The 26,876-nt window shown below is 42.2% G+C and overlaps 1 protein-coding gene across 2 annotated transcripts in view; it reads left to right on the top strand.

The window, feature by feature from the left end:
- The window catches only part of HSD11B1 (hydroxysteroid 11-beta dehydrogenase 1), a 40,489-nt gene continuing 19,819 nt past the window's right edge, over window positions 6,207-26,876 (top strand). Inside the window, exons 1-4 of one of the 2 annotated variants that reach the window (XM_018060777.1) lie at window positions 6,207-6,462; window positions 7,215-7,345; window positions 8,042-8,153; window positions 8,283-8,468. In XM_018060777.1, coding sequence (XP_017916266.1) covers window positions 6,375-6,462; window positions 7,215-7,345; window positions 8,042-8,153; window positions 8,283-8,468 — 517 coding nt within the window. In that variant the 5' untranslated portion in view covers window positions 6,207-6,374. The remainder of the gene's footprint in view (window positions 6,463-7,214; window positions 7,346-8,041; window positions 8,154-8,282; window positions 8,469-26,876) is intronic. The other variant, XM_005691043.3, reaches the window with a different exon arrangement.

The following is a 26,876-nucleotide window of genomic DNA, read 5'->3' as shown; positions in this document are numbered from 1 at the left end:
ATAGACTATAATAAGCAACTATATGATAATAAAATGGACAATCTGGAAAAAATAGACAAATTCTTGGAAAGCTACAACTTTCAAAGACTGAACCAGGAAGAATTAGAAAATATAAACAGATGAATCACAAGTGATGAAATTAAAACAGTTGCTGGGGGCCAGCATGAGGAACTCCGCCCATGGCAAAGGTCATGAGGAAGGAGGCTTGGAATACACAAAGGCGTGATCAAGCCTCAGGTAACCCCCTGTTCCCGAGCATCTACCGCCAAAATCAGAGTCTGTTTTATACTCTGACTTACACCTCTGACTTTACGGGGAGCTCTCCCCCATCACCATTTCTCTTGGAGAAGAAGTTAACGTGCAGCTCCAAGTCAATAAAAATTCCTGGGCATGACAAGAGTGTTTCAGCTTACGGACTCCTCTGAAGGTTATCTAGCCCACCTGTATAGGTTTGTCCGGCTACATGTGATTGTTTACAGCCTCCCAACCTGAGAGGCATGAGATGTTTTAGACTTACTAAAGGCAAATTATTTGGGGAAATTGTCAGTATAGTGGGTTGGTTAGAAATTATATTGGTGAAGGGTTTTTTCATTTGTTGTGCCAATAATTGCTGCTAATTCCCCGCCCTGGGTGGGACAAGGGTGTCTCAGGTCAAACCTCTCAGCTGATAGACTAGCTTGTGTGACAGGATTATCCATACTCCTGCCACTACGCACATGATTGTTTACTACCTCTCAACCATAAACAGCACAGAGAGTTTTGGAATATTTTGAAAGTCTTAATTAGCATAGGGCTTTTCTCATTGTTGAGTCAATGATTGCCGCCAGGCCTCCATATCCTTAGGCATCTGGGAATATATTAATCAATGTATTTGGAATATAGAAAAGGAAATACAGTAGTTTTTAAGGTTAGCAATACTAGACTTTTTGAGTTAATGAATTTTCTCTTTTGTAATAGATCACTGTACTTTGTTATAAATCACTGTGTCCTTGCTATGTAAAAATGTAACTTTATCACTATCTTAAGACTAAATAGATCTTAAGGGGAGCATTAGTGAAAGGATTTTCATTTGTTGGGCTGATGTTTGCTGCTAAATCTCCATATTCCCTGTCCTTATAATGAATATAACATATAGGAGAAATAAGTATTAACCTTTAAGATTAATCATGTTAACCTTGGGTTAAATAAATTCCTTTCTTGATTGTAACTCACTACACCCTCACCCTATAGGAATGCAACTTTATTTGGAGGGTGGTGCCTGGTTTAAGAAAAAACACTCTTGGAAGAAATAAGTTTTTTGGTTATCAGAAAGAAAGGATCATAAATTGTCAGCAGGTCTCATGGCCAGAAGATGATGTAAAATCCCTAAGACCTTTTTATGTGAAGCACCTGATTTTGATAAAGGTCAGGACTGCTGACCCCTGCGTGACTCTGTATTCACCCCTATGTGTAACAAAAGGTATATAAGCAAACCCAAAAATAAAGAAATCGGATCAGTTTCCAGAAACACTGATTCCCCCATGTCATTTCTTTCTTGCTCCCTGTTTTTCTGGCTGAATTCCCATCTGGAGCATGGATGCTATTCCACGTAAACCAAGTTATTCACCCATCTTTTTCACCACTAATTTTCCTACTACACTATCCATTTCTAATCTCTCTATATATCTGTAATTAAATATGTATTTTTCCAAGGACGCCGACTCTGTCCCCACCTTTGAATCACCCTAGATCCACCGGGGCTGGACCCCAGCAAACAGTAATTTAAAATCTTCCAACAAACAAAAGTCCAGGACCAGATGGCTTCCCAGGTGAATTCTATCAAACATTTAGAGAACAGTAACACCTATCCTTTTCAAACTCTTCCAAAAAATTGCAGAGGGAGGAACACTCCCAAACTGGTTCTACAAGGCCACTATCACTATGATACTAAAACCAGACAAAGATATCACACAAAGATATCAATATCAGTGATATTGATCTATTGAATATAGATCAATATCACTGATGAATATAGATGTAAAATTCCCCAACAAAATATTCCCCAACAAAATATTAGCAATCCTAATCCAATAATACATTAGGAGAATCATACATCATGATCAAGTGGGATTTATCCCATGGATGCAAGGATTTTTCAATATATGCAGATCAATCAATGTGATACACCATATTAACAAATTGAAGAATAAAGACCATATGATCATCTCAATAGATGCAGAAAAAGCTTTTGACAAAATTCAGCGCCCATTTATAATTTAAAAGAAACAAAAAGCTCTCCAGAAAGTAGGCACAGAGAGAAACTACTTCAACATAATAAAGATCATACATGACAAACCCACAGCAAACATAATTCTCAATGGTGAGAAACTGAAAGCATTTTCTCTAAGATCAGGAACAAGACAACAAAGGCCACTCTCACCACTATTTTTCAACAAAGTTTTAGAAGTCCTAGCCATGGTGATCAGAGAAGAAAAAGAATAGAAGAAATCCAAACTGGAAAAGAAGTAAAACTATCACTGTTTGCAGATGATATGATTCTATACATAACAATCTTAAAGATTCCACCAGAAAACAACTAAAGTTAGTTAAAGAATTTAGTAAAGTTGCAGGATACAAAATTAATGCACAGAAATGTCTTGCATTCTTATACACTAAAACAATGAAAATCAGAAAGAGAAATTAAGGAAACAATACCATTTACCATCTCAACAAAAAGAATAAAATACCTAGGAATTACCCTACTTAAGGAGGCAAAAGACCTGTACTCATAAAACTATAAAACACTGATGAAAGAAATCAAAGATGACACAAACTGATGGGGAGATATACCAAGTTCTTGGATGGGAAGAATCAGTATTGTCAAAATGACAATACTACCCAAAGCAATCTACAGACTCAATGCAATCTTTATCAAATTACCAATGGCATTTTTCACAGAATCACAACAAAAATTTTTACAATTTATATGGAAATACAAAAGATCCCAAATTGCCCAAGCAACCTTGAGAAATAAAAACGGAGTTGGAGGCATCAGGATACCAAAATTCAGACTATACTACAAAGCTACAGTCATCAAGACAGTATGGTATTGGCACAAAAACAGAAATATAGATCAATGAGACAGAATAGAAATCCAAGAGATTAAACCCACACACCTCTGGTCACCTAATCTAGGACAAAGGAAGCAAGAATATACAGCAGAGAAAAGACACTCTCTTCAATAAGTGGTGCTGGGAAAAGTGGACAACTAAATGTAAAAGAATGAAATTAGAACGCCCCTTAACACCATACACAAAAATAAACTCAAAATGGATTAAAGACCCAAATATAAAGCTGGACACTATAAAACTCTTGGAGGAAACATGGGCAGAACACTCTTTGACATAAACCACAGCAAGATCTTTTTTTGATCCACCTCCTAGAGTAATGAAAATAAAAACAAAAATAAACAAATGGGACCTAATTAAATTGAAAAGCTTTTGCACAGCAAAGGAAACCATAAACAAGATGAAAAGACAACCCTCAGAATGGGAGAAAATATTTGCAAATGAATCAACAGATAAAGGATTAATCTCCAAAATATACAAACAACTCAAGCAGTTCGATATCAAAAAAACAAACAATCCAATCGACAAATGGGGGGATGATCTAAATAGATATTTCTCCAAAGAAGACATACAGATGGCCAAGAGGCACATGAAAGATGCTCAATGTCACGAATTATTAGAGAAATACAAACCAAAACTACAATGAGGTACCACCTCACACCAGTCAGAATGGCCACTATCAAAAGATGTACAAACAATAAATGCTGGAGAGGGTGTGGAGAAAAGAAACTCTCTTATACTATTGGTAGGAATGTAAACTGATATTGCCACTATGGAGAATGGAATGGAGGTTCCTTAAAAAACTAAAAATACAACTACCATATGACCCAGCAATACCATTACTGGGCATATACCCTGAGAAAATCATAATTCAAAAAGACACATATACCCCAGTGTTCATAGAAGCACTATTTACAATAGCCAGGACATGGAAATAATGTAAGTGTCCATCCACAGAGGAATGGATAAAGTGGATGTGGTACAAACACACTGTGGAATATTACTCTATCATAAAAAGGAACAAAACTGGGTTACTTGTAGAGGTGTGGATGGACATAGGGTCTGTCATACAGAGTGAAGCAAGTCAGAGAAACAAAAACAAACGAATATTAATCCATGTATGTGGAATCTAGAAAAAAAGTACAGATGAACCTCGTTCCAGGGCAGGAACAGAGATGCAAGCACTGAGAATGTACATGTGCATGCAGAGGGAGAAGGGGAGGGTGAGATGTACTGGGAGATTAGGCTTGACATAGATACACTACCATATGTAAAAGAGATAGCTAGTGGGAACCTGCGGTATTGCTCAGGGAGCTCAGCTCAGTGCTCTGGGATGACCTAGAGCAGTGCAGCGGAGGTGGTGGGAGGGAGGTCCAAGAGGGAGAGGACATATGTGTACATATAGTCGATTCACTTCATTGTACAGTGTAAACTAACACAATATTTAAAGCAACTGTACTCCAATTAAAAAAAAAAAAAGATCCTTAGACCAAAACTTTTAAAAACTGCTAAGATTTAAAATCATCAACCATTATGTAGCATCCTCATTCTCATCAATGCATTTTACTGATGAGAAATTACCTCATCAGGGACTTCCCTGGCAGTCCAGAGGTTAAGATTCCACACTTCATTGGTTCCATCCTTGGTCAGGGAACTAAGATTCCACATGCCATGGGCTGTGACCAAGAAAAGAAATGTGTATATGTATATGTATATATATGTGTGTATATATATATGTATTATATATATAATATATACATATGTGTGTGTATCTTATAGTTCTGACACTATGTAATATAATTTTGCAGTTGAATTTTTAAAATATTTCTTCTCTTTTGTTCTCCATGAACTATCTGACCCTCAACTGTTCTTAGATCTGAGCTGTTTCCTGGAAAGCAGGTGTGGGCCTTTGTTGACAAATTATTTCATCTCCTCTGGGTCTTAAATTATTTTTCCTTGCTCTGAAGTGAAAATTCAGTGAGTGTTTCCAGATACTATACTTGGGAGTCATAATTCAGTTTCTCTTAATCTTATGTGAATCCTTCACCCTCAACCTACACTCCTCCTCCAAAGCACTGGTACCCTTACTGCCATATTAAATTGGTTTCCTTGGCTCCATTGGCAACTTGCAAAATTCTGGATTTTCTCTGTGATAGGGTAGTGGGTATGGTTTCAATGGCGGGTTTTAAATTGAAAAACTTAACAATTACAATAGCCTAAATTCTTTGAGGATTGATCCTTGTGACAGACATACCAACATGGCTATTTCTATATTTCTGTGATAAATTCTAAATTACTAGGGATTTCTCCCCCTAGTCCTTTAATTGTTAACTGGATCAATTTTTAACAGATCAATTTTTAACTGGATGTGGGCTTCTCAGGCTAGCTTTGCTTCAACAATGCTCATTCTTTTTTCTTCTACATCAGGTTCCCCTCTTCCTATTATCCTCTCCATGTTTTTTTTGGTTCTCTATGGTGTTTAAAAGACCTACTTTAATAGCTTTTATTTCCTTGACACTCATCATTTCTTCTTTATTTGCTGTTAAAGTAATAAGTGCACATTCCGTTGCACTTGCCTGAGAGTCTTGACCGGTCATGGGTTTCCCGCCATCTGGGTTCTAGCTGGCTTGCATTCTCCTTTGATGTTGTAATATTGTTCATTGAACTTGAATGTGAGGTTTATAAGGCTTGTTTGCTTTTTTTTTCCCCCTCCAAGATGTGCACCTTTTTTTTTTCTTAAGCTTATTTTTCTGTTTTGTGCTGTTATTTTTAATTGCTTCCGACTGGGAGGTGGGGCTGAGAGTGAGATTGGCTTGACTCTGGCTCTCTTCGCTATTAGTCACACTTCCCTCAGAAGCCCCACACACGCTTTCTCTCTAGCTTTTGATATATCACTTTTGAAAGGCCGTTGATTCCTGGCGTAAATGGCGTTCCGAGGAAGATGGGCTCGGGGTAGGGATGCTCAGGAATCCAGTTCTGTACAGTCATGAGCCTGGCCATCTGGAAGTCTCTTCTTGCTCAATGAAATGGAGTAAACATTGTCCATTATGAAATCTACCACGCAGGCTGCCAGGGACGAATGGGATCCCACCCAAAGCCAATCGCGGCTCTGACAGGGAAATTGGCTAGCACTGCCTGAGACTACTCCAGCCTCCCCCGTCCCTGATGTCACAATTCAGAGGCTGCTGCCTGCCTAGGAGGTTGTAGAAAGCTCTGTAGGTTCTCTCTGTGTGTCCCACAGGGCTCCTCGCGCCAGATCCCTGTCTGATGGCTTTTATGAAAAAATACCTCCTCCCCATTCTGGGGATCTTCTTGGCCTACTACTACTATTCTGCGAATGAGGAATTCAGACCAGGTAAGTACCAATGTGTTTAATTTTGGAGGAAAAGATTTTAAAACCCAGGGATGGCTGGAGGAATCAATTTTAACACCCAGGGATGGCTGGAATGTTTCTGAGGATCAGAAGGAGTTCTTGATCCCCAGAGTTGCTGGACAAGACGGGACCCTGAGGTAAGACTGTGCTTCTGTTTATGGGCTGTGAGGAGGTTAAAAGATTGCTAAATAATCCATGTTTTATTTGGCACATTAAATTGAAAGCAATTTCAGATCTCCTGCAAAAAAAAAAGAAAAAGAAAATGAGGGTAATTCCAAAATTCACAACTTCACCAGATAATTGAGCTCTGTGAAGGGGTGGATAAGTGGGAAATAAGAAGGAATTCTGGAGTTGATGACTAAATACAAGTGAGAGAAAATCCCTGGAATCTCTATGAGCACATGTGTTTTGATGACTTTTTGAATTTTATTTCAGTTGAGCAATCGGATGAGTCCAGAAACGTCTGGAACTCCAGTGTTTTAGCTAAACTCTCTGTCCATAGGGGTTTTCAAAAAGGGCAGCAGGGAGACTTGCTTTTGAGCCACCAAAGCAAATTCCCATTTCAGAAAATGTTTACGAAAGACGGGTCTGTCCCTTCACTGATTTATGCAGCTTGGGATGAGTTGATATGGGCTCATAACCTTCAGACACTGAGATAAAGCTCTCCACCTCTAGAGTGGGAGGAGGAATGTTGCTGCCATGTTTGGTCCTCACTTCCTTTTGGGGTTTCCCAGAGATGCTTCGAGGAAAGAGAGTGATTGTCACGGGGGCCAGCAAGGGAATCGGAAGAGAAATGGCCTATCACCTGGCAAGGATGGGAGCTCACGTGGTAGTGACAGCGAGGTCAGAAGAAAGTCTAAAGAAGGTGAGGGTCCTGTGCCCACAGCCGTATGTACCTCATGTGCCCAGATGTATTCCTTTATATGCTTGCATATACATGCCAACGCATAGAACTGGCACACTCAGACACAGATACACAGAGGATTCAAACACCCGCAGGAATACCAAAGTATGCTTGTAAGTGTTCCTTCTCATGCATACATATCTAGACACAAAGTTCTTGGGCTCTGTATGCTCACAGACACGCCCATTCACACACATTGACACATGGAGTTACAGACATATAGCCATGTACTCAGATACCAACATTCCAGTACCTACTCAAGAATTCACATTCTGGTCACCATGCAGACACATGCCCTCTTATATACTCAGACTCACAAACCCAAGGATACACAAATATGCACAAACCTAAGGCTACCCACATGGAAACTAGCACCCATATCAATCATGTGTTCAGAACCATCTGTTCACAGAGTCTCATAAGCACAAACCGTGGACTTAAACTCCAGCACCGCGATTTATCCATCTGTAACCCAACCTTGCTCCAGACAGTATTTCAGAGGACAAATGCCGCGTCCGTTGCCTTTAATGACACACATGTACACACACTTTTCAGGGCTGTGAGCAACCTCTCATTTAAGCCCCCATTATGCCAGAGACTGCCCGCCCCAAAGGTCTGCAGCCAAGACCGACGCCAGTTGCCACTGTGCCCCTGCAGGTGGTATCCCGCTGCCTGGAGCTGGGGGCGGCCTCAGCGCACTACGTGGCAGGCACCATGGAGAACATGACCTTCGCAGAACAATTTGTTGCCAAAGCTGGAGAGCTCGTGGGTGAGACAGCGTCTCCTCTCTCCTCTTCTGGACTTTGTCCTACGGGTCACCAGGGAGCTTTTGAGACAGGGGCAGGGGGGTGGGTTATCAACCTCAGATGGTTTCTCTCACCACAGCTGTCTCTTGCAGGGGGACTTGACATGCTCATTCTCAACCACATCAACTATACGCCTTTGAGGGTGTTTAGCAATGACATTCATCTCTTGCGCAGAAGCCTAGAGGTCAACCTCCTGAGTTACGTGGTCCTGAGCACGGCTGCCTTGCCCATGCTGAAGCAGACCAACGGGAGTATTGTGGTCGTCTCCTCCGTAGCCGGTGAGTGTGTCAGGGGCTGGTGCGCAGGGCAGGAGCGGCCCGAGTGCCAGGGATGGTGGCGTTGAGGGCTCTGCCGTGAACATGCATTTTGCCCATTTGCATGCCAAGAAGGAACACAACAGAAACCAGAAGTTGAAATGCATAAGCTGATACTAAACAAAAGCTGATTAACAGCTCGCCCATATGTGTGGACGGGCAGATATGTGAATAAGAGCCTTGGGTAAGGAAACTCACTGAGGAGAGTGCATGCTGAGAAACAGAGACAGTGTTTGGAACAAGGGAGATGAGAGAGATGAGGACTTGTTCAGAGTGGGTAGACTACTGAGTTCCTGGAAGTAACAGAGCGCAGCAGTTCAGAGGGCTTCCCTGCACTCGCCAGCTGGTTTGTGATCAACAAGCTGGAGTCCAAAGGGTCATCGAAAGGCTGCCGCCTGTCCTGAGTCTCAGAGAGAGACTTGGTCATCATAAAGAAGATTTTGCTTCTTCCATGACCCAGAGCTATAGGTTGGTGAAGTTAGTTGGTACAAAGGGAGAACTGAGAGGTGAAATATTTTAACACACAGTTGACTGGTAAATGGGTTAAGCCAAGGCAAAATGAACAATGAAAACAAATAGACCATATTATAACAGACCTGCCCATACCGGGGGTGTTCTCCAAAATCTGAACTTGCTACATCAAAAGTTCTTTTTAATCCACAAACAGGGTAGAGAACAAGTGTGTTCAGAGAAATATTTAGAAAGAGAATGCTGCAAAATCAAGAGAGGCCCCCTGTGCTTTTGATGGTGACAGCATTTGAAGGGATCACCAGGGAAAAGCCAGAGTTTCCAACTTTGGGGTTTCCTAGACCCATTTCATTATGGGTCCAGTAGAGAATTGCCGCACATATTTGTTGATTAGTCAGTGAGAGGGACGTGGCTGGAAGACGCAAACACCAGGATCAAAATTAGCCATCTGCATGTGGCTCCTAGCAATGTGAAAACAAATCACCTAGAAGCTTTGTAATTTCTTGAGTAGCTCACAAACATGCGTTATTATTGTGACTCAGAACACCATCTATATTGTAAACAGTCCCACTTCCTGGACGGATGGGAAAGGCCTGCATAGTGATAGGATAAAAGGGCAGTGTGTCTGTGCTACCCGCCAAACAGAGTGATTGATATGCATCCCTGTGCTTCCTGGACAACACAGACTCCCCCACCCCTCCCCAGACACAGCCTCTCTCTGCGCTGAAAGGAAGGGAGAGCATCTGGATGCATACTGAGTGAGAGGGTGCTGGGCACATCCCCAACCCCTCCTCGGGCATCGGCCAAAACCCGCGGGTCGGTCATGGTGTAGGTGGCTTTTATGATCTCGGTTGATTGATACAGCCACTCTGAGCATAGGGTGTGCTTTATCTGGTGAGTTTAACTCTGTGTAAGATGCACGCAGCCGAAATAGTCTCGGAAGGAACAGAATTAGCACAGCAGACTGGGGACATGATGAAATTCTGATAACCTCTGTTTCTGCACATCTTCTCCGACGACTAAATGTCACCTCGTCGTCTCTGTGGACTCGGAAGCAGAAACCTAGCTGGACTGCTGTCCTTCATGTCTGTTGTTTGTATAGCCAAGAATCCAGCCTGTTTGTTTTGAAGAATGTCTGAATCTGCAAAGTGCAAGCACTTTCCTTTCGCACCCTAATTGAAGAACTTCTCTGCTCTAGACTATATTCTTTTTTTTTTTTAATGGAAGTTTTGTTGATTTGCATAGGCTATGTTCTTTCAGAGAGTCAGCAAATGTGTTCCTTAATCCTTCCTCCTTAAAATCTGAATCCCACAAACAGGGCGATGCAAAACCTCAGATTAAACCTAAGGTCAGCCAAAGAGCATTGGGATGGCTTTTTAATCATTCTTTCCAGGGACTGCATTAAGTGGCTTATTGAATTGCAGTAATCAGCAATTGTTTTTCTCCCCAGTGCATTTTCATGTATTGCATTACATAGAAATCCTACACTTTTGATATGTTCTCTAAAATGCTGGCTACTTCTTTAGCATCATCAGAGACAGTACTGTTGCCTCTGGGAAGGTCTTTACTGTCCACATCTATCTACCACTCAACACCATTTCTGGCACGTACTGCTCAAGTTTCTGTGTATGTGTAACATCTAGTTACATTGCCTAGTCTTTCACTTTTCACCACGTGCTAGTTTGAGTATATGTCAAACAAGTGTCATAAACACCCAAATTTACAATGGCTTAAACATATCTAAATTTATTTTTTCTATCATGGAACGGCCTGGGGAAGAATTTAGAGCTGCAAGAGAAGCTCTATCCGTGGACTCATCTGGGAACTTTCTATCCAAAAACCAGCATCCCTGGGCATTATTATCCTCACCTATGTGTCCAAAATGGCTCATTTATCATGTCAGAATTCTAGCTAGAGAAAATGAAGAAAGAAGAACGCTTTCAAGGAAGAAGAACTTGAATGTCACACACTTTTGCTATAGCTAATTGCAGTTATGGTCTTTATTCAGGATGGACTTGTGTCCAGCTGAAAATCAGGGGTTCTATTTCTATAAGACACTGATGTTGGCAAACAACAGTCTCCCCTACATCACCCATCCATATAAGACTAGAGGTGGTGTTCCCTCTAGGACACCCCACATGTGTACCTCACACCATACACACACATTCTGGGACCCAATCTCTATCACATCCAAGATCCATCATGAAGTCAAAAAGATCAGGCAGTGAAGCAGTGGGGTAGGATAAAGAATGAAAGAAAATACCTGGATGGTATTTGTGAAACAAACTGAGACAGGGAGATTAATACTCCAATATGACTGGGGGAAAAAAATCACTGAATTAGGCAGAGAACATTTGAAAACATCTGGAGAAAGCTTATCAGCCATGTGTAGTATTTCGATCACATTATAGCTGACTAGCCAGAAGCAAATAGCCTGTAAGACAATGCTTTCCTGGGAAAACTCAAACCAGTGCATGAAGTCATTTGTTGGACTTTAACCCATTTGTCAGTTGTGGACTGGCTGTGTGTTCTAAACCTATTTAAAGAATTCTACATTAAAAGAAGAAAAAGAAACAGGTTTCTCAACTGATCAGCTAACAGGATTTGGATTACGCGAAATTCCGCTTTTCATAAAGACAAGAATGTACAGCTGTTAATCTTAGAGCCTTCAGCTGTGACATCCATTTGTTCCTGAAATATAGGCTCATTTTTAATGTACGGATATGACTTGAGGGGAAGCAAGGAGGGTGGCAACCAAGATCTAGGATGCAAAGGAGCCTAGCAAATACAGTAAAATGAGGTAATTTATCCCTCGCCCAATTGCCTTAGTTCTTCTAAGAAAGATGAATCTTTACCCTTAAATCTGATTACCGCAGAAATAATTTTCAGGGTGCACAATTGCCAAGGTGAGTGGATATATTTCTACATAGAGATGTAGGTATTTACGTGATGAGGGGAATGCTGCAGGTCTGAACAGTGTTGAGGGGCGTAGGGAAAACACCAGGAAGGGAGGCGTGTGTGTGTGTGTGTGTGTGTGTGTGTGTGTGTGTGTGTGTGTGTGTGTGTGTGTGTGTAGGTTTGTCCTCTACAGGGCCTGGGAGAAGACCTAAAGGAGTTCAGAGGAAGAACCAACCACCTGCACATAAAAACTGCAGGAGTCATTACTGCCTAAATCCAAGAGACTGTGCTCAGACAGCATCCGGAGGACTCAAACAGCTTGGCACACTGGAACTGGAGCTCAGTGTCACGTCTGCTGCCCGAGAGCGGTGAGGGGAGACTTTAAAGTGGCGGAGAAGACTTGCTGCTGTGACCGCGACAACTTAGTGTAGGTTGGAAACAATGCTATTAGTGCAGGTTGAAAACATAATGCTATTTATGTGACCATTACTCCTTGGTTACTCCCTTGAAAGGGGTGGGTTGGAAAAAGTTAAGTAGTCATGGCTCCTTAACCCTGCTAGACCATTATTTTCATTCAAGTACTGTTCCTGACGAAAATAGCAGAGTTCTACCATCATCCATGCCTTTATGTCCATTCACCAAAGAGTTTGGAAAGGCTTATAACAAATACACTTTATTTGGAAATACCCAAGTAAAAAATGAGGTTTTAAGAGAAGAATATAAAAATGCCAAAATTAGACTCAACATAGATGCTGTGCTTAAGTTTCTAAATTGACTCTTGGGTTTCTTGACAAAAAAAGGAATAAAACAGAATCAATGATAGACAAGATTATATTCAAAAGAAGGAAGCATCATAGGAAGCAAATTCTGAAATAAAACTCTCATAAAAGATTACAAATTAAAGGCACAAAATAATGGAACTAATAATGGCCCTAATACTTTTTAAAAATGTTTCTGTGATTATAAAAGCTGCACATACATACACACAGAGTATGAAAATTGGAAAAAATGAAGAGAAGCACAAAGCTGAGAATAAAACTCCTCCATATTTTGAAGAATTTACTTCTAGATACATATAAATACAGAACAATTATTCTTATGGAACCAAACGCAGGTAGGAGATCAAACCAATCAATCCAAAAGGAAATCAACCCTGAATATTCATTGGAAGGACTGATGCTGAAGCTGAAGCTCCAATACTTTGGCCACCTGATTCAAAGAGCTGACTCATTGTAAAAGACCCTGATGTTGGGAGAGATTGAAGGCAGGAGAAGAAGGGGATGACAGAGGACAAGATGGTTGGATGGCAACACCAATTCAATGGACATGAATCTGAGCAAGTTCCAGGAGACGGTGAAGGAAGGGAAGCCTGGCGTGCTGCAGTCCATGGGCTCGCAAAGAGTCAGACATGAGTAAGCGACTGAACAACAGCAACAACAAACTCAGTCTCTCCCTGTTTCGCAGCAAAGCCAATCTGTGGACACCAGGTTATGGTGAAGGAATGTACAGCGTTTATTGCAGGGCACCAAGCAAAAAGAACTTGCAGCCCATGCTCAAAAGACTCAGACTCTTCATTGACTTTTAGACAAGGGTTTTTTAAGACAGTGTTGCAGACACTGTCATAGGATTAGCTTGAGGACCTTCTTCTGACTGGTTGATGGTGGGGTAACAGGGTGATGTTTCTGGGATCTCAATCATCACCCTTCTAGTTTCAACAGTCTGGGTCTATGTGCTTGTGATCAGCATGTAGTCATCATCCTCTACCTGAGTGGGGGAGGGCGGTGGGGGGGCATAGTTTCTGTAGAACAAATCAAAGATAAGCATCAGATTATAATTTATATCCCTTTAGGAGGATATAGGAGTCCTGTGACTCTTGTCCTAATCATTAGCTACTCGAGTTTGTTCTTTGAAACTTGGAGAAGGCCTAAGAGACAAAAGCCTTTTTTTCTACAGAAAGAAATAGAGGACATGGAAGGCCCATAGAACCCAGGAATGCCCCACAGGGTCCTACTTGGTTTCAATCTCCCCTTTTCTTTGATACTCCTCAATCCTGAGGGAAACTATGGTGGGACAAGAAAGGGAATAAAGTTTTGAATAGAAAGGTTAATCATAAGCTCAGCAGGGGAACTCTGTTTTAGGAGGACTTGGATGTAGTTACTCTCAATGTATTTTTAAAACCCTAAAACAAGAATCTTGCACATAAATCTATGACTTGGTTGAGTATTTCCTTGATAAATTTTTAGTACTAGATTTACTGGGTGAAATGATGGAACTGTTCTAGGGCTATTGGTATATATTTCCAAATTGCTTTATACAAAAGTGAAAAATAAAAGACCTGACTTTTTAAATACACAAAAATGAAAACCCATTTAAATGAATATGAACATCACGTTCCATTCCCACCTTGAATACATATATGAGTGTTCATCTCACACCTGCTTTGGAGAGTTAACCAAGTTTTCAGCAACTGACAGTTCTGTAAGTAAAGGAACAAGGCATTCAGTGGTTACAATTTGAATTTCTTTGTTTACTTATGGAATGGAATGTGAGGTCCCTGTCCCCTTGAGAGCAGTAGCATTCTATTTTTGGTTATACTTATTTCCTTATTTCCTACAACAGCACCTGGCCTGTGGTGGATATTTCATAAAAGTCAGGTAATTAATGACTGAATTTCATGTTCATGTGTTTATAGGTCATCTATGTTTTCTATTCTGTAAGCTGGTTTTCCATGTCATTGCCTATTAAGATCTTAACAAAACTTTTCTAACAGTAAATACAGTGAATCAATGTCGCATGCAGCTTCATGCTGCCAAGTCTGACAAAGATATCGCTGAAACAACTTTAATGTTATAAAGTGAAAAGTGAATTTGACCTGGTGACATTAGATAGCTTTAGATGGTTGAGCTTGACCCAGGGAGGTTTCTTCTTGAAAAAAGCTTTGATTTTAAAAAGAAGAAATCTACTCAAAGATATTTCAAAATGAGGAATGGCTGAGGAGAGAGAGATTAACGCTACACCTGAGAAATGTACGCTACAGGTAAACTTGCATAAATGCTTCCCAAGCGTGTCGATTCAGTTATCAAAGAATATGAATGGTGGGCCCACGCTGAGCCAGGCATAGCTGCAGATGCTGCAGCCATGAGCAAGAGAGGAAGGCAAGGCACCTACGACCGGAAGCCCACATCCCGGTGCAAGCGATCCTCACTGCATTCTTCATCCAAAAGAAACCTGAATACCCACCACTAGGGCCCGGTTCCTAAATGGAAGAGAAATAGCATGTAAATTTTTATGAGTATTGACTATAAGAATCATATGTTCACGAAACAGTATATGTCGTGTGAGTTGCCCTGCGCTTAAAGAAAGGGGCTTTCACTTGATTCACTTTGGAGCTGCTTATTGTACAAGCTGGGTATGAATTTTGTTAGAATAATTTTTTTTTAAGAAAAGTAAGGGAGAGGATTCCGTACAACAAGCAAAAGCGAAATGTTTCACCTCTGAGGATGGCGAACTTTAGGAGAACAGAGATTGTGCTCAATCTCACAAGTAAACAAATAAATTCAAATGACTGAAACTACTGAAACACCAAATCCCATGAAGAAGTGGAGGTGTCTTTCTTGTTTAGCTGGGTTTTTGTTTGCCTACAACACTCTCAACTGTTGCAGACTATATTTAACTCTACAAAGTGGGTATGAGATGGGCACTGTTACTGGTTTTCACTATTGATCTTTAAAAGTCTTGTCCTTCAGTTTTCATTGTACCTAAAGCAATTTGGCAATGTGTATTCTATATGTAGAATATGAACATTCTATAGTCAGTATGTAGCCTCGAATTTTCTCATCATTTTGTTAATGAGCTCGGGTTTGGCTAGCTTGCTGCTCAAAAGCCAATAATTTTGGCTCAAAAGAAGCAAGTGTCAGTAGAAAGGGAAGTTACTTCCATCAGAAAAGCCAGCAATCTTGGGGGAAAGTGGACCCATGTCCTGAGACCAACTCCAGAGATTCTGCTCAGCCTTGACAGTTTTTGAAGGGAAAAGGAGGGAAAGAATCTGAGTGAATCATCAAGGCAGGAGGCTGAGTTCTGCATCCTTCTCCACTGTATGCAGACTGGCTGATTCTCTCTCTTCAGAGGTTATCTTGCCCCTGTAATCTGCCTGCAGGACAGCTGAGGGGACTACTGGGGGTACAAAGCTAGTTACTCTTCAAATACATAATTCTTCATTCTTCTTTTAATCTAGGGGAAAAAATCAACAAGTATGCATTCAGGAAAACATAGCTCAGAAGCTAGTTTAAATTGCCTAGTGACCTCATTCCTATAGTTAGATTCTTTTGAGGCTAGAGGGGAACAGAAACGGGCAAACAGGAAAGGAGCAAAAGAGCCATTTCAATTCCTCACTGTCAAACGTCATTCCATTTCTACAGGTTTGGGAGCGAAGGTCTGTCTTCTCTAATTTCTTTACGCTGACAAAGGACTGCATATTTTCTGAGTTCAAGATGGGTCTGTAGCGTCTCTTTGCTGACAATTTTAAATGTCTGCTTACATGAATACGGGCAGAGCAAGCTATAATTATTTTGATGCCCAGAAAGATATAGATCATTATGAGTAATAATGTAATTCTCTTGAGACCAGTTCTTAGAATTGTATTAGTCAGATTCAGTGCTGCTCACGATGGAACAGCTTATGTCATGTCCCCTTGTGGCTGTTATAGCGTCTGAAACACAGCTCAGGGATATGCATCAGACACCGAGACTATTAGGACTCTACTCTCCTAATCATTAACTGCTTGAGCCTGCTCTTCCATAACTCTGGGAGTCCTGGGAGACTTCAACTTTTCTAAAAACAAGAGGTGGGGGACATAGAGGGGATTTTGTATCTGGGGTAGGGGGAGCCTGCAGGGTTCTGGTGGGTCCCAAATTCACCTAACAAATACAATGCTAAGAATCTATCAAGGAATAATCATCAATCCAATCATAGATATATAAACAAAAACATTTTTTGTAGAATTTTTTTCAACCTGTCTATATACCTATAAGCAAAACTACCAACACCTACCTAAAAACAGCCAATGGGCATGTGCCTGAAGTCAGATTCCAATTAACATATGACTGAGCTGAGTGTATTATACGGGTTTTAAATCATTTAACATTTTCCCATGATCTTGTTCAGGAACTTCCATGTAATAAGTGCATATCATAAATCCTTTATTTCTAGCATTAGAAAACTAGTCTTTTCCAGCACTCACTAAATAATTAAATGTTATGAATGATGTTTAAAGAATATTATTTTGAAGAGGCGCCAAATCACTGGCCCTCACTGGGCACACCTCTGTCTCAGTCCTCCCCTGAGGAGATAGCTGGCCTTGAAGGAACTGCGGCTAGGCTCTCCCAGAGCTAGCATGGTTAGGCCATACCTGCTTCCTTCAGTGCACCTGCTCCTCCTCCCGCTCTCCCTGTTAAGCTCTGCTTCACTTGGGACAGACTCAGTCTGGCCATCACAGTCCTTTCTCAGCCCTCAGTGTACCCTTGACTTCAGCCCCATTGCCTATTCTCTTGGTCTCTCCATATTCCAACTCTAAACTCCCTCCAAAGAAGAGATATCTAACTGGTTCAGCTGAATTTTATAAGTCAAGCCCCCAGATCACTTATGATGACCAGCCTAGAGAAGTACAGTCATTGACTCAGGTCAAATCAGTGAGGCCACGCTGAGGGCAGACAGAGCTAGACTAGCAGCAAGGTAGGCAATGCTATAGGCATGTCTGAGCTCCCTGAACAGCCTTTGGGTGTGCGTGCAGTGTGGGTGCTCAGTAGTGTCCAACTCTTTGCAACCCCATAAACTGTAGCCCATCAGGCTCCTCTGTCCCTGGAATTTTCCAGGCATGGAGCAGGTTGCCATTTCCTACTTCAAAGGATCTTCCCAACCCAGGAATCAAATTCACATCTCTTGTGTCTCCTGCATTGGCAGGCAGATTCTTTATAACTGCGACCTAGGAAGTTAGCCTTTGCATGATTTTCCTTAAATACTGCTTCTGTCGAGAAGCAGTGGTTGCCTAACTTCAGATACTGAGACTGAGATAAGGAGGGTGTCCACACTGGGGCAGCAGTGGTGGTCTGGTGTAAAGTTTCAGAGCTCAAGTGGGCAGCAGAGGGTGTCCATACGGCACCTGGCACAGGGCTTCAGAACTGAGAGAGGCAGAGAAGGTATGTGCAAGGGGGCTGCAATGGGGCAACCCAACATAGACTGCAGAGGGCATCCTTGTGTCCTGGCATGGGGTGTCGGAGCCCAGGTATACTGGAAAGGACATCCAAGTAAAGGGCACAGAAGCAACTGCAGATTAACCACCTTAATCAAATAAGTGGTATATGCTGAGGATAACAAAAGCTAGGTTCTCATTTCTGGAGTTATAAATATGAAAAGGAAGAAAATTAGAATGAATCATGTGATGTTCAATTGGAACTGGAGGTGTTGGTATGAATCAATCTTTTAATCTACATAGATAGATATAGAAATATAGATACATGTGTCTATATGCGTGTGCATATATTCTCTAGCTCTGTCATCTGACAGGCCTTGGGAGCACACTTAGCACCCAGAGCTTAGTTTCTAAATATCATTCTGTACTAAAAGAAACCAAGATTTCTTGAAGAAATGGTGTTGTGCCTATAAAGAAAAAACTGCTCAAAGAATAATGACATGTTATTAGAACACAGAAACTTTTCAAGGGCTCCCATGAAACAAATCTAGGACCATCTGGGACCATTGGGACTTTCAAATAAATAGTAATGATAAAAACAGATTATAAGCTATTACAGACAATAAGAATTCATAATGATATAAATAAACACAGGAGTAAATAAGCAGGGAGAGAATAAGGTTTTCCCATACAATAAAAAACCAAGTGATAAATACAGAAGGAATAATGAAATTAGGCAACCATTTGGCAACCATCACAGTAGTCATTTATCCAAGAAGTATCAATCAATGCTAAACCTAGTGGGTAAAATTTAATAAGAAATACAGTATTTATGTAGTCTCAAAATATTACCCTATTCAACAAAAACAACAACAAAAAAACCAGCCTGATTCAAAAATTGGCAAGGACTTTAATAGACACTTCCCTGGAGACGACATACAAATAGCCAAGAGTTACATAATAACTGCTCAACATCACTAATTACCAGAGAAATGCAAACTGAAACCATCAGATGTCACCTCACAACTGTTAGGATGGCCGAAATCAAAAACAGAAACAAAAAATAACAACTGTTGACAGGATGTGAAGAAATCAGAACTCTTGTGCCCTGTGGGTGAGAATGCAGCAAGGTACAGCTACTGGGGAAAATAGATGGAGGTTCCTTCAAAAGTCAAAAGCAGCATTACTACATGATGCAGAAAGTCCACTCCTGGTTATATATCAAAAGAACTGAACGCAGAGTCTTTCTTTTCTTTCCTTCCTTTTCTAAATTGAAGTATAGTTGACTTACAATGTTATATTAGTTTCAGGTGTACAACACAGTGATTCAGTATTTTTAGAAAGCAGAGTCTTGAAGGGATATCTGTACCCTCATGGAAGCATTATTCACAATAGCTAAAACACGGAAGCCATCCAAATGTCCATGGACAGATAACACATAAGCAAACTGAATTATGGAGCTATGACATACATACAATTCAGTCTGTAAAAGAAAGGAAATTTTGATATATGCTCAGTTCGGTTCAGTTCAGTTCAGTCGCTCAGTCGTGTCCAACTCTTTGCGACCCCATGAATCACAGCACGCCAGGCCTCCCTGTCCATCACCATCTCCCGGAGTTCACTCGGACTCACATCCATCGAGTCAGTGATGCCATCCAACCATCTCATCCTCTGTCGCCCCTTCTCCTCCTGCCCCCAATCCCTCCCAGCTTCAAAGTCTTTTCCAATGAGTCAACTCTTCGCATGAGGTGGCCAAAGTACTGGAGTTTCAGCTTTAGCATCAATCCTTCCAAAGAAATCCCAGGGCTGATCTCCTTCAGAATGGACTGGTTGGATCTTCTTGCAGTCCAAGGGACTCTCAAGAGTCTTCTCCAACACCACAGTTCAAAAGCATCAATTCTTTGGCGCTCAGCCTTCTTCACAGTCCAGCTCTCACATCCATACATGACCACAGGAAAAATCATAGCCTTTACTAGATGGACCTTTGTTGGCAAAGTAATGTCTCTGCTTTTCAATATGCTATCTAGGTTGGTCATAACTTTCCTTCCAAGAAGTAAGCATCTTTTAATTTCATGGCTGCAGTCACCATCTGCAGTGATTTTGGAGCCCAAAAAAATAAAGTCTGACACTTTATTTATTTCCACCGTTCCCCATCTATTTCCCACGAAGTGATGGGACCAGATGCCATGATCTTCGTTTTCTGAATGTTGAGCTTTAAGCCAACCTTTTCACTCTCCTCTTTCACTTTCTTCAAGAGGCTTTTTAGTTCCTCTTCACTTTCTGCCATAAGGGTGGTGTCATCTGCATATCTGAGGTTATTGTTATTTCTCCCGGCAATCTTGATTCCAGCTTGTGCTTCTATGCTACAACATGAATAAACCTCAAGAATATTATTCTAAGTGAAGTAAGTCAGTCACAAAAGCACAAATACTGTGTAATCAAATTTATATGAGGTACAGAGAGTAGTCAAGATCGCATAGAAAAGTAAAATGGTGGCTGCCAGAGACTCAGAGGAGGGGGAAGAGGGAGTTAGTGTTTAATAGGCACAGAGTTTCCGGTTTGCAAGATGCAAAGAGTTTTGGAGATAAAAGATGGTGATCGTTGCACAACACCATGAATGCATTAATACTTAGTACCACTGAACCATAGGCTTTAAAATGGTTAAGATCATTTGAAAAAATGAGAAAGTGAAAAAATGAAACAAAAAGTATGACCCTTCAAAATATGTTTATTGATTACGGAGGGGCAGGTATGAAATGAGTAATTTTACAGTGGAGAGACCTGACAGACACCACCTGAACCAAATGATCCAAGTTACTTAATATCCCAGGTTCTGGGATAAACTGAAATCATGCATCATCCGATGGGCTACAGTGTGAAGGGGAGAAGTTAATTTGTAATGATCCTGTCAAAAATATATACCTGAATCAAATCATAAGGAAACAGAAATCCAAACTAAGGAACATTCATCAGCAGTGTGCTGGTAAATGGTTACCAACTAGCTCTCTGGAAAGGGAACGTTAAGAACTCTGATTTGGAGCAATGCACAGAGGAACTCTCCGGAGAAGGAGGGCCCGGAGGAAGCGGCGCCGGAGCGCGCAGGGCTTGCCGCCGCCGCCGCTGCACAGGCTGCCGGAACGAGCCCGCCGCGCGCCGCCCTCCCCGCTCTCCTTCCCGGGCGAGCCGCAGGGATGGGGCGGCCGCGGGAGCCCTTAAAAAAAAAAAAAAGAACTCTGATTTGTAGCATTTCCATGGTATAAATAATCTCCTGATAGCCGTATCAACAGGAGATCAACCTGCTTGCAAAATTCATGATCACTGCACAACCAGCACTCATCATCCAGGATAAGCCAGCTCTGGTACAAAATGACTGGCGGTACTCTTTGATAATGTCTAAGTCATGAAAGTCAAGGAAAAATTAGAGAATGTTGAGCCTAAAGAAAGCTAAAGAGTTATAACAACTAAAATGCAAAATATGATCCCTGACTGAATCCTTTGCTGTCAAGAATATCACTGGGACAAACTTGAATGGCACCTGTGGATTAGATGAAAGGGATAAATCAGTGTTGATGGAGGAGGTTGAATAGTGGCCCTCAGAACACACATCTATCTACATCCAAACTCCTTGAACCTGTGTAGCTGACCTTATTTGGGGGGGAAAAAAAAAGGTCTTTTCAGTTGTGATTAAGTTAAGCATCTTTCAGTATATCATCCAAGATTACCTGGGTGAGACCTAAACCCAGTGACAGTTTTCAGGTTCAGTTCAGTTGCTCAGTTGTGTCCAGCTCTTTGTGACCTCATGGACTGCAGCATGCCAGGCTTCCCTGTCCATCACCAACCACTGGAATTTACTCAAACTCATATCCATTGAGTCGGTGATGCCATCCAACCGTCTCATCCTCTGTCGTCCCCTTCTCCTCCCACCTTCAATCTTTCCCAGCATCAGGGTCTTTTCCAATAAGTCAGTTCTTCCATCAGGTGGCCAAAGTATTGGAGTTTCAGCTTCAGCATCAGTCCTTCCAATGAATAGTCAGGACTGATTTCCTTTAGGATGGACTGGTTGGATCTCCTTGCAGTCCAAGAGACTCTCACGAGTCTTCTCCAACACCACAGTTCAAAAGCATCAATTCTTTGACACTCAGCTTTCTTTATAGTCCAACTCTCACATCCATACATGACCACTGGAAAAACCATAGCCTTGACTAGACAGATCTTTGTTGACAAAGTAATGTCTCTGCTTTTTAATATGCTGTCTAGATTGGTCATAATTTTTCTTCCAAGGAGCTGGCAAGAGTGAACATCAACATTTTAGGAATCAGCGAACTAAAGTGGACTAGAATGGGTGAATTTAACTCAGATGACCATTATATCTACTATTCTGGACAAGAATCCCTTAGATGAAATGGAGTAGTCATGAAATTAAAAGATGCTTGGTCCTTGGAAGAAAAGCTATGACCAACCTAGACAGCATATTAAAAAGCAGAGACATTACTTTGTCAACAAAGGTCCATCTAGTCAAAGCTGTGGTTTTTCCAGTAGTCATGTATGGATGTGAGAGTTGGACTATAAAGAAAGCTGAGCACCAAAGAACTGATGCTTTTGAACTGTGGTGTTGGAGAAGACTCGTGAGAGTCCCTTGGACTGCAAGGAGATCCAACCAGTCCATCTTAAAGGAAATTAGTCCTGAATATTCATTGGAAGGACTGGCTGAAACCAGTAAGAGAGAACTGAAACCGGCAGTCAGAGTAGCTGGAGGAAACCCAGGGAAGGGTTTTGGCTGAAGACAGGCAGTGTATGGTGTGGAATCAGCCCTAAATCCTTTGACGATAAGATAAAGCCTGTTGCTTAATTTCACGAGGTGACTTTGGCAAGAGCATTTCTGTGCAAGTACAGGAGGGCCTGGGAAATGTAGCTTCTCTGATTGCCTTAGAGCCTCAGCACTTCTCCCACAACAAGAATAAAAAAAGAGATTTTAAGAATCTCCACAGTTGAAGGGTAGACCCAAACCAATTCCACCAACATCACCAAATCTCCCACATGCAGCCTAAATAGTTGTGCCTAGAGAGACTCGTCAGTGTCCTGTGTGTTCATCCAGGGCTTCCCTAGTAACTCAGCTGGTAAAGAATCCGCTTGCAATGCAGGAGACCCAGTTTGGTTCCTGGGTCGGGAAGATCCCCCGGTAAAAGGGATAGGCTACCCACTGCAGTATTCGTGGACTTCCCCGTTGGCTCAAACCATAAAGAGTCTCCCTGTGATGCGGGAGACCCAGGTTTGAGCCCTGGGTCAGAAAGATCTGCTGCAGAAGGGAATGGCTACCCACTTCAGTATTCCGGCCTGGAGAATCCCCATCGACAGAGGAGCCTGGTAGGCTACAGTCCATGGGGTCAGGAAGAGTCAGACATGACTGAGCGACTAAGTACACACATGTGTTCATCCACCAGGGGTCAGGTTCATCCACGAAGGTTTCAGGGGAGGCATTTGCATCGCCTTCACTTTATGTCACATGAGAGGGGCTTCAAGAGGATTATTTGGAGACCTTTACAAGTGTCCCTGGAGTTTGGGGATTGGTATTTGACTCATACTTGCAAGTCTAAAGGCAAGAGGCAGGGCTGAAACTGTTTTCACTTGAGAGTGAAGCTGCGTGCATCATTGGATCAAATATATCTACACATAGCAGGCTTCCCAGAGGCCTGGGAGGGGTGAAGGGGAACTGGCCTGGGGTCACCTGCTCAGAGATGGTGGATGGACTGGGTCAGGAAGGCTGGACTGACTAGAGCCCTGGAATGAGGAGGGCACTGAGTGAAGTGAGCTAGAGGAACCATTGCTCATGCCAAGGGAGTCTCTGCGGACCTCTGAGGAACCCATAAAAAGCCCCACAAAATCCACTATCACTTCCTCCAGGTCACTAGAACCCTAAGATAGGGATTTTTTTTTTTTTTTTTTTTTTGGTCTCTTGAAATAATTTCAGACCTATGGAGGAGTTGCAAGAATAGGACAAATGACTTCCCCATCACCCTGTAACTGAATTATTTGAAAGTAATTGCTATTTTAATTGAGGTAGTTGCTGACCTGATATCCCATCATTCCTGAATATGTCAGCATGCATTTCCTACAAGTAAGGACATTCTCCTACATAACCATACAAGTGAGGAATGCAGTTTATTGGTTCCTTACACCTGCTGTAATACATAAGCTGGATCTGAGGTCAACAGAAATGTATTTTCTCACAGTTCTGAAGACCAAGAGTCTGAAATCAAGCACAGAGGCCTGCTTTTGACCTCTTCTGCTCAGCTAACAAGCTCCAGCACACAGCTAGGCCGCCAGTTCCCTGGCTCTTGCTGTTTCTACAGTGGCTGAGTCCCTGCGTTTCTGGGACAGAGCTAATTGCAAACAGTCTGGCCCATTTATCACCAAGTCTGCACCCTTACTTGTCAGACTCCATGTCCTATATTTTGCTTTAGAAAATATGGTCACCATAGTTCTGTTTCTTTGTGGTCTAAAACTTCCCAGAAGATAAATCTAACTGCTGGCTCCATTCTCCCTACATAAACCGAAACTTAACCCTGAGCAGAAGCACTTAGACTTCTAATCCCTTCACTTTCTGACTGCTTAGTGCATATTAGAACAGTGGTGGTGGTGGTTTTTTCGTCTTGGATGTCTTTCATCATTTCATATTCTATTGAAAGAAGTGACAGTTGCTCAGTCATGTCTGACTCTTTGTGACCCCATGGACTATATCGTCCATGGAATTTTCCAGGCCAGAACACTGGAGTGGGTAGCCTTTCGCCTTCTCCAAGGTATCTTCCCAATCCAGGGATTGAACCCAGGTCTCCAGCATTGCAAGCGGATTCTTTACCAGCTGAGTCATTAGGCACTAAACCATGTCTGACTCCTTTGCAACATGGACTGCAGCCCACCAGGCTCCTCTGTCCGTGGGATTCTCCAGGCAAGAATACTAGAGTGGGTTGCCATTTCCTTCTCCAGGGGATCTTCCCCACCCAGGGGTCAAACCCATATCTCCAGCTTGGCAGGCAGGTTCTTTACCACTGAACCACCTGGGAAGCCCATATTAGGACAGTAATTTATTTATTTATCCATTTGATGTAACTAGTTTCATATTCCAGTCTATTTTTCATGAACAACAGTTGACCAAGTGGATCTTGTAGGGTGCAATCAGAAAACAAATTTATTTTTTCCTTCAGACCTGTTCTATGGGTGAGTTCTTCTCTGAACCTGGACACGATGAAGGGTAGATGGCAACACTCTAGAATAATAAAGGATCTTTCGGCTGCTTCCAGTTTTAGGAAAGGCCTCACTTCGGTAATTAATTAAAACATCCACCTGTTTGTAATTTAACTCTAAGCAAAGCGTCTCCCAGGACTTCCCCGGTGGTCCAGGGGTTAAGACTCTGCATTCCCAATGCAGGGGGCCTCCGGTTATGGAACTAGACCCCACATGCTGCAACTAAGAGTGTGCAAGCTGCAGCTAAAAATCTCGAGTGCTTCAACTAAGACCCAGCACAGACGAAATAAATGAATAATGTTTTATTCTAAAGGGGGAAAAAAAGCTTCCCTCCTCATTAAGCTTGAACCTGTTGTCTTAGGAAATCCGGGATAGAAGAGAGATGTGTTCAGCCTGTCCTCCTGCTCCCAGCCTCCTCCTATGCACCAGGCTCCCTCTGGCCGCTCCTGGAAAAGCAAAGGGAGGATGCAGGGTACAGAGTTCCTTGGCTGGCGCCCAGCTTACAGCCCCGGTGTCCTCTGGACACTTTGGTCCATGTCGAAATCTCGTGTTCTCTGGACTGGAGGGTGACCACACCTGCCTCGGGCACTGGGTGCTTTTGTGGGTTTTTGGAGGTTCGTGCATGTTCTCTGGAGGTCCCTGCTGGGATATTGAATTCTTCCAGTGAGCTGGACAGCAGTTGCTTGTGCCATTCCCCTCAGACTCTGAGAACACAGTGGGAGCGCAGGCAGACACACTCTCCACATACTGCTGTCCTTTTGGGCAGGAACTGGAAATGACTCCAGGGGAAAAGGGATGAGGCCTGGGTCAAGGCCCACAGGGAGGTGAGCAGAGTGTGGGCAGGATTTCAGGCCCCCATAGGGAGAGTGCCCTTTTGTATGACAGTTTGTACTAGCTCTGCAGGGGCCTTGCCCGTAACCAGTGCCTCCCAGGCTGGGTCAGACTCCAGCCCTGAGTGCCCCCCAAACTTCTGTGGACAAGGTCTCCATGAGATGCCCTTGAAGCTCTCTCATAAGGATCAACCCCTTCTTCTAGGAAGCTTAGCGAGACACTGTTCATTTCTTCACCCTAATACCTGTCCTCTCTGACCTCTTCACCTTCGGCCCTTCTTATTCCCTCGGGATGGTTAAGGGTCTACGTGTTGCAAACTTGATTTTGTATGTTAGGGTTTGTGGGGTGGGGGGGAGGGGGGGTGTTGTTCATATTGCCACATCCTAAATAAGTTGCACAGGTAGCCTGGAACTTTCCTTCAGAAGAGGAGTCCTTTGAAGTTTACTACATTCTCAATCTTTGAACCTCAGCTGAAACTAAAGCAGGAAAAGTCAAATTTTAACATCCTCTTACGTTATTATTTATTCTACTTTAACCAGTTCCCCTTAGCTCAAAGATCCTTTCTGAAAAACAGAAGTCTGTGTATTTTAAAAGGGACTCTGCCCTTTTCAGCTCTCTGAAACTTCGAATGCAAAGGTCTCCTCACACAGCTAAGTGGCATTGTGTGGGGAAGTGAGTGAGAAGAGTGCTTTGAGGAGAAAACAGACTTTAGTGAAATGCACCCAGATTCTTTTTTTTCTTTTTTA

This window comes from Capra hircus, chromosome 16, assembly GCF_001704415.2.
Source record: "Capra hircus breed San Clemente chromosome 16, ASM170441v1, whole genome shotgun sequence".
In the NCBI taxonomy this organism is placed as follows: domain Eukaryota; kingdom Metazoa; phylum Chordata; class Mammalia; order Artiodactyla; family Bovidae; genus Capra; species Capra hircus.
This window is presented reverse-complemented; position numbering and strand designations above follow the sequence as displayed.